This window comes from Narcine bancroftii, chromosome 13, assembly GCF_036971445.1.
Source record: "Narcine bancroftii isolate sNarBan1 chromosome 13, sNarBan1.hap1, whole genome shotgun sequence".
NCBI classification, from domain to species: Eukaryota; Metazoa; Chordata; class Chondrichthyes; order Torpediniformes; family Narcinidae; genus Narcine; species Narcine bancroftii.
In genome coordinates, this window is record NC_091481.1 from 88,724,452 (window position 1) to 88,733,764 (window position 9,313).

Sequence of the window (9,313 nt, forward strand, 5' to 3'; positions counted from 1 at the left end):
ACATTCAGACAGAATTTTAAACCAATAATGTAGTTCATCCTGATATTTCTGTCCTTAACAACAAATCAATTCGTGCACTACAAATACTTGGGAAGTCACCACAAAACAACAGCCTTCCTTAACTATGTCCCCTGAAAATGGCTTTATATTTGTAATCCAGCAATAAATTATATTTTGCACATCAAAATCCAGAAAAAAATCTGGCACAACACATATCAACAGAAAACTGCGCCGATCGATTGCTGAATTACAAATATAGAGCTATTAATTCTGACAGACTAGTAACATTTTGTTCACACAAAGTCCGTCCTCATTATGGAACACAAAACCTAACTGTGCACAGCAGAGGTACCTTCAGAAAAAGGCTGGGGAACAGCCTCCATCCACCTTTTGAAAAACAAAGCTAGCTTCACTTGAGATTGAAACAGAAAAACGAGGTTAACTATCCAGCACAGAACTGAGGAATTGCTTGACTGTCAAAATTCCTGGGAAGATGCCAAAGATCCAACAGCACTTTTAGGGAACTCAAGATATTTTGCTGGTATTCTTGCCCTCAAGCACCTTCAGCAAGTCAAGTTATCTGATAATTTATCTTTCAACTAGTGTAAATTTGCATTGAAACTGCTGCCCTATTGGAGGTTTCTCCTTTCAAATGAATCAGACAACTTATCTATTGAAAACAATTAATTCAAGATAACATTAGAAGAAGATTTGGGATTTTCATGTCCAACATCACTAAACAACCCCCCACAAAAAAAATAAATTGTGGTACTTTATTCTCTGCAAACCAGCCATTGCATTTTTTTTATATAAGCGACTTCCATTGAAAACTAATATTTTGGCTCTGGGACATGAAAGGAAAGTCCGATAATCTGAAATAATTGGGACCTCACTTTTTCAGATAACTGGTTTTTTTTGTAAACAGACCAGTAGCAACAGAAAAATCACTTATATCAATGTTTAAACAAGAAACAACAAGAGGCTTTTTAAGCATTAAAATGTTTATTTCTCACCAAAAAAAAATGCTGGCCGCGGCCAATCCCTGACACGTCCCCAAAACCACTGCCGATCACGGAGACCTCCCAAATGCCACGTCTCCACCGCTGCCACAGATCCTCGGTAAGACATCCCAGGCAGGTGGAACACTCACTGGCGGGCTCCTCTCAGTGTGCTCATTCCAGGAAGGGCTGTTCTGGCTTTACATCCTGGTTCTTGATGTTGGAGCTTGACACAGACCCAGTCTTTGCCTGCACACTCACCCTCCAACTGACGCCAACGATCACCGACACCTCCCCACTGAGTTCCCGCTCCTGTCTGGGAGCCCGAGCAGGGAGTAGGTTTGGGGATGGGGAGAGAAAGCAGGGAGAGTTACTGCTCCCCCTGCATTTTCAGCCCAGCAGCCCCCCAAACCCACGTCCCATTCCGCAGATGCTGTGATCTACGTGTCACCGGAGCTCCCAACGCCCGACTTCGAACCCTCCCCATGACCTACGCCAGAGCTCTCAAAGCCCGTCTGGTGTGCGGAAGGCCGAGGGAAGGGTTTAGAGTTGGCTTTGGGAGCACCAGTCACTGAAGCTCCCGACACCTGACTTTGAACCTTCTCCTCAGCCTAACGCACGCGCGCGCGCACGCGGCAGTTCGGTGTTAGGTAGTTGACTGAGGGGAGGGTTCAGAGTCAGAAGCTCTAGTGTGGACATGGGGGGGGGGGGGGGGTGGCGTGGGGCTACAGGTCAAACTGAGACACTGGGACCCGAGACTTCCGTTCCCTACCATTTTCCTGGCCAACATACAGTTCTTGGAGAACAAACTAGATGAACGACAAGCCAGATTTCAAATCAGTGCTGTGTGATGTGCTTTACTGAAACATGCGCGGCTAAACTCAGACATTCCACACCCTCCATGGTGCTGATCGAACACTGGTGCCTGGAAAAACGAAGGGTCGCAGCATTTGTGGGATCAGCAAGTCATCATGGTGCACGTAAATGACGGTCATGTCCCAGTCCTGCTCTCCGACCTGGAATATCTGGCGATCAAGTGTCACCCTTTCTACCTGCCGAGGGAGTTCACCACCATCATCCTGGTTGCAGTGTACATTCCACCCCAGGCTAAAGCATCAGGCTGGCACTGGAGGGAGTGAGCACTGTGAGGAACAGCCATGAGACAGCACATCCAGATGCCCCTGATCAATGTGGGAGACTTCAATCAGACCAACATGAAGAAGTCTCTGACAAACTACCACCAACGGGTCACATGTGAGACCAGGGGAACCAATACACTCCACCACTGCTACACCACCATAAAAAAAATGCATACTGAACCATACCACGACCACACTTCCACAAGTCTGAGCATCTGGCTGCATTTCTACTCCCGGCGTACAAGCAGAGACCGAGGTCCACAGCTCCAGTGGTGAAAAGGTGAAGGGGTGGTCAAGGGAGACAGAGGACTGTCTGCAAGACTGCTTCGACAGACTGGAACATACTCAAAAACATCCACAGATTTGAATGAATATGCCACAGGCGTCACCGACTTCATTAAGACCTGCGTGGATGAGTTTGTGCCCACACGCAAACACCGGCTGTACCCCAACCAGAAGCCCTGGATGAATCAGATAATCTGCAACCTGGTGAGAGTGAGGACAAGGGTATTTAAGGCCAGCGATCGAGATCTTTACTAGAAGTCCAGGTACAACCTACGGAAGGCCATCTCCGAAGCAAAATGACAGTTCAGAGAAAGCTAGGGGTAGACAGACACATGCCAGCTATGGCAAGCAGGCCATTACAGCCTACAAAGAAGTGAAGACGAACACTATGAATGGCTACGATGCTTCATTACCCAATGAACTGAAGACCTTCTACACCCACTTTGAGGAGAAGAAAAATCAAACTTAACTTATTAGAATCCCTGGGAGGGTTGAGGACACTGTGATATCTGTTTCTGAGGGCAACATCAGAACATCATTCAAGAGGGTGAACCCTCGCAAGGGTACCTGGCAGGGTACTGAAATTCTGTGCCAACCAACTAGCCGGAGCGTTCATGGACATTTTCAACTTCTCATTGTGGCAGTCAAAGTTTCCCACCTGCTTCAAAAGAGCATCAATCATCTCGGTGACCTAGAAGAGTAGCGTGAGCTGCCTCAATGACTACCATCCAGTTGCACTAACTTCTACTGTGAGGAAATGCTTCGAGAGGTTGGTCATGGCCAGATTCAACACGTACCTAAGTAAAGATCTGGGCCCACTGCAATTTGCCTATCGTCACAATCACTCCATGGCAGATGCAATATTGCTGGCTCTCCACTCAGCTCTGGATCACCTCAAAAACAGCAATTCATACACATGGGTGCTTTTCATAAAGACTATAGCTCGGCCTTCAATACCATTATTCCCTCAGTGCTGACCAAGAAGCTACAAACTCGAGGCCTCTGTACCCCCCCCCCCCACCTCCCCCACCACAAATGGATCATTGACTTTGTCATTGGAAGACCATAGTCAAAACGAATTGGAAACGTCTCCTCACTGATCACCAGCACAGATGCACCACAAGGTTATGTGATGAGCCCACTGCACTACTCATTATATACCTACAACTGTGTGGCCAGGCACAATTCCAATACCATCTTCAAGTTTGCAAAAGACAGCAATTGTTGGCAGAATCACGAATGGCAATGAGGAAGCGTACAGGAGGGAGATGGATCAACCATTTAAATGGTGTAAAGACAACAACCATGCACTCAATGTCAGCAAACCCAAGGAGATGATTGTGGACTTCAGAAGGAAGTCAGTGGAACACGACCCAGTCCTCATAAAGGACCCAGTCAAGGAAAGGGTGAAGAAGTTCAAATTCCTGGCTGTCAACATCTCGGAGGATCTGTCCTGGAGCCTCAATGTTGATGCAATCATGAAGAAGGCTCACCAGCAGCTATACTTAGTGAGGTGCCTGGGGAGGTTCGTTATGTCACCAAAGTCTCTCGTCAATTTCTACAGGTCTTGTTGTATCACTACCTGAGGTGATATCTGTATGAAGGCGCCAACTCCCAGGACAACAATAAACTCCAGAAGGTTGTTAGCACCAGACTTCACACCATGGAGGACATCGACATGAAGCGGTGTCTTAAAAAAAGCAGCCTCTATCCTCAAAGACCCCACCACCCAGGCCATGCCCTCTTCACTCTGCTACCATTGGGGAAAAGGTACAGGAGCCTAAAGGACAGCTTCTTCCCCTCCGCCATCAGATTAACCATATAACCACTTACAGCACAGAACAGGCCAGTTCGGCCCTACTAGTCCATGCCGTAACAAATCCCCACCCTCCTAGTCCCATTGACCAGCACCCGGTCCATACCCCTCCAGTCCCCTCCTATCCATGTAACTATCCAGTCTTTCCTTAAATGTAACCCATGATCCCGCCTCGACCACGTCTGCCGGAAGCTCATTCCACATTCCCACCACGCTCTGTGTAAAGAAATTTCCCCTCATAATTTCCCCCCTTCAATCTTAAACCATGCCCTCTAGTTTGAATCTCCCCCTTTCTTAATTGAAAAAGCCTATCCACATTTACTCTGTCTATCCCTTTTAAAATCTTAAACATCTCTATCAAGTCCCCCCTCAATCTTCTACGCTCCAGAGAAAAAAGCCCCAGTCTGCACAACCTTTCCCTGTAACTCAAACCTTGAAATCCTGTCAACATTCTCGTGAACCTTCTCTGCACTCTCTCTATTTTGTTTATATCTTTCCTATAATTTGGTGACCAAAACTGTACACAGTACTCCAAATTTGGCCTCACCAATGCCTTGTATAATTTCATCATAACCTCCCTACTCTTGAATTCAATACTCCGATTTATGAAGGCCAACATTCCAAATGCCTTCTTCACCACACCATCTCCCTGAGTATCAGCCTTGAGGGTACTATTTACCACAACTCCTATATCCCTTTGTTGCTCTGCACGTCTCAATAGCCGACCATTTAATGCATGTGACCTATTTAGATTTGCCTTTCCAAAATGTAACACCTCACACTTATCTGTATTAAATTCCATCAGCCATTTCTCAGCCCACACCTCCAGCCTTCCTAAATCACCTTTTAATTACTGAATAATCAATGAACCAGACACTGCCTCACTTTTCGTGCACGATTATTGTTGATTTTTTATTGTAAGATGGTTGTAATATGAATGTTTGCCCCGTGACGCTGCTGCAAAACACAGAATTTCATGACTTGTTCATAACAATAAATTCTGATTCTGAAAAATACGCTCTTCGGCTCTTTTTCCTCAGTCCAGCATTCAAGATCATGCCTAGTCCTCCACCACAACTCTATTTTTCTGCACTACCCTGTGTCAGTTCATTCGGAATAGAAATTTCTGGAAATGATCGAATGTGTCAATGCCCAAGCCTTCACATCTGTCCTCGTGGAATAAAATTTCAAATCTTTACCAGCTAGTGAATATGGTTTTACATGACTTTCCACTTACTCTGAGCCAAGGCTCCAGGATAAGCATCCTCCTACAATCTACTAGATCAAGAATTACTTAATAAAATTTTTATTCCTCTAAACTGTAGTGAATATCCACCCTGTCAATACAATCTCCCAAACTCATCATCGCTGGGTTTAGACTGGCAAATCCTTTTTAAGGAAGGATCCCAAAACTCCACACAATGTTCTAAATATAGTCCAATCAAGGACCAATATAAATGCAAGCATTCATTCAAATAATTACCATGAATTTTTTAAATGTTAAGTTTCTTTTTTTTAAATTTGGACATACAGTTCAGTAGCAGGCCCTTTCAGCTCACAAGCCCGTGCCTCCCAATTAACATACACCACATTGAACTACAACCCCCGGTATGTTTTTGAATGGTGGGAGGAAACCAGAGCCCCCGGGGGAAAATCCAGGAGTACAAACTCTACAGATAGTGTGGGACTGGAACTCTGGTTGTGATCGCTGGTGCTCCAACAACATTGCACTAACTGCTATGCTAACTGTGCCAGCCCTAACCAAAGGGGAGGTTATGGCCAAGGAATTGGAGGTTTCCAAGTCTGGACAACTGCAAGTACTTGCAAGAGTGAAGAAAGTTATCTCCTTCGTATTGTTCTTCTCATTCAGTTCTATTTTTGCTATATCCTTCTGAGAATGTACATAGGCCTTCATTTAATATCTGATATGAAAAATTATAGTTGTCAATAAAGTTCTGGACTGCTGGAATGTGCAATGGAATTTCAATCAACAACCTCCCATTCAGAGGCAAGAATGCTCAAAAGTTATGGATCAAATTTGGTTTGTATCATCATAGTCAAACTGAAATTTATCCTTTGGCCTCCAATGCCCACGCTGAAATGTATCCCATTTAACCATACAAAGTATGCATCCTTCCATGCCTTGTCAATTTAATCGGATTCCACCAGCTCCTCTGGTGGCATATTCCATCTATCATCCACTCTGTATATGCAAACAAAATGTTAATTTCAAAACCCTTTTAAACCTCCCTCCTCTCTTCTCTGATTTTTCGCACCCCTATGATGAGGGGAGAAAAAGATTCTAACCATCTATCAATGCAGTAAAAACACAATGGTGGAGAAACTCAGCAGGTATTTTATCAATACCATTGTATTGAGGGTCTTGTATTAAAGACCCTGATCAGGTCACCGTCAGTTTCCTCATTTCAGGCAAGACCCTCCCCACTGTCAAGAACATCTATGGAGAACGCTGCCGTCAGCGAGCAGCAGCAATCATCAAGGATCCCCACCACCCAGCACACACTCTGTTCTCAATGCCACAATCAGGAAAGTATCGGTGCCACAAGACCCCACCACCAGGTTCAGGAACAGCTGCTCCCCCTCCACCATCAGACTCCTCAACAACAAAATCAGGGACTCATTTAAGGACTTTGACTTTTCCACTTTATTGATTTGTTTTCTCTATGTATTGGTTTGTTTATATTTTTTAACAAATACATTTTTTTATTTTTACACTGCCAATATGCAGTAATTCTGCCTCACCCAAAGGAAAAAGAATCTCAGGGTTGTATGTCATGTATGTACTCGAACTGTTCCCAGGACTAAACTCCATCAATCTAAGTAACAGCTGGAAGAAGAGTCTGCAGATGGTGGAATCTGGAGCAACAAATCTGCCAGAACTCAGCAGGTTGAGCAGTATCATTGGGAGAATAAAGAACCGGTGTGGACTCGAAAGGCCGACATGGCCTGTTTCCGCTCCGTAAATGGTTATATGGTTAAGGAAAAGCAAGAATGCTCCATGTTTCAGGTCAGAACCCTTCATCAAGACAAAATGCAAAGAGGAGATTGCCAACATCTTGAACAAACCTCCTGTGGAAAAAAAAGGATCATGACAACCCTTTAATTCCATGCCATCTTATTTAACAACTTCAAAATACCTGATCATCACCATTGCCATCCTATAATACAGGAAAACGAACATTTTTCTTCCTGAACACTTTTGGATGTATGTTATGGATTTTGGGCTGCTGATCACGAAAATCATCTTAAATTTCCTTGCATGTACTTTTTTTTTTACATAAAACCTATTCTTGTAATTTCCTGTCATACGTTAAGACTACTTCAAGCATACAAAACCATGAAGTACAACATGTCATTGAAAATTCATTTTCTGAAAGTCACTGTATATGTGTGAAAAAGAAAAAGTGTATATCATGGCTAACGTGATTTATGGTGTGAAAAATAAAAAATTTTAAAAAAAATTAAAAAAAGAAAATTCATTTTCTGCATTTGCACTTGGACTTCTAACCTGCTGATCAGTGATGAACATGGTGAAAGGTTTCCCTAGGACAGTGCGACTATAGAAAAGCAGCATCATGGCAACTGGAATCCATCAATCCCGGCCGACAATTGTTGGACACTGACGCGAGAGGCATCAGATGCTGGGTACAAATGAAAATCAGCCACAAAATATTTTTTAGATCAGTTGAACTAACGCAATCTGTCATCATCAGTATGCAATTAAACATGCTAAATTCAATAAAGGTTAATTTTTCATAAGAACACAATAGAAGTAGGAGTTGGCCTGCCAGCCCATTGAGCCTACTCCACCATTCAATATAATCATGACTGATCTGATGATGGGCTCAACTCTAGCTCCCCTATCCCTCAATTCCCTTACTTTGTAAAAATATATCCAGCCTTGTCTTGAATATATTTTCTGAGGTCACCTCCACTGCTTCCATGGGCAGCAAATTCCAAATTTCCCACCCTCTGGGAAATGCAGTTCCTCCTCATTTCCATTCTAATCTACTACCCTGAATCGAGGCTATGTCTCTAGATAGGATAGATAAGAGGTAGGTAAGTTGTTCCCATTGGTGGGGGTGCCCAGACGAGTGGGCAAAGCCACAAGATTTAGGACCGAGATGAGGAGGAACCACTTTTCCCTGGAGGGTGGTGGATCTGTGAAATTCGTTCCCCATTGAAGCTGTGGAGGCGAGATTGGACAAAATTACATGATAGGAGAATTAAGGGTCATGGGGATCACAATGAATGGTCGACTCCTGCTGCTCCTCCTAAGATCCCCTCTCATTCTTCCAAATTCCATTCTCCGACGTACTAGAGCAAGCCTGATATTATTTTGGTGTTCACATTGAATTCCCCCCCAGTCTTTTCAGCCACAAGGCGTCTCACACGATTTGACGGTGTGATGTGAAGCACCAGTGAACCTCCGGGGAGTGGAGGCTCCCCTGCCCGCGCACGCGCACTCTCACGCGCACGCGCAACGTCGACCCCGCTGAGGCCCGGCCGCCGGTTTACGCATGCGCGACCGGGCCCCAGTCCCTCCACAGCCCCGGTCGCCAGTTCCTCCGGAAGAGCGGAGGCTCCCGAGCCAACGTTGGCGATCCCACAGCGCTGACGATGCCGCCGGGTCCCGCGCCGGCGCATGCGCGGCCGTCGAGCTTACCCTGCAGGGCTCCAGCCGCCGACTCCTCCGCCCCTGGGTACCCGTCGCTGGCATCGGCGGGGCCCACGTCCTCCTCCACCGCCTGGGCGGCGTCGCGGTCGAGTGCCGCCTGCAGCCGCTCCTGCAGGTTGGCTTTGAGGCCCTTCGTGTCGAGGCCCCGCTTGTGGAGAGCCTCCTTCAGTTCGTTCACCTTCAGCTTGCGGATGTCCATCTCAGTGAGGCAGTTCAACCCCGCAGCGCCCGCAACTCCGCCCAATAAATTATAACCAACTCAATGCTCCGGCCCCAGGAAAGCGAACGGACAGTTTGAAATTAAACTCCTCTCACTCGCTGCAGCGCCTGGCCGACAAAATGGCCGCCCGCTTCCTTTACCCGTTTTCACGGCGCC

The 9,313-nt window shown here is 45.7% G+C and overlaps 1 protein-coding gene across 1 annotated transcript in view; it reads right to left on the minus strand.

Annotated features, from left to right (window-relative positions):
• The window catches only part of LOC138748446 (heterogeneous nuclear ribonucleoprotein U-like protein 1), a 66,778-nt gene extending 57,465 nt beyond the window's left edge, over positions 1-9,313 (minus strand). The window contains exon 1 of the mRNA XM_069908690.1: positions 8,926-9,313. Coding sequence (XP_069764791.1) covers positions 8,926-9,136 — 211 coding nt within the window. The 5' untranslated portion in view covers positions 9,137-9,313. The remainder of the gene's footprint in view (positions 1-8,925) is intronic.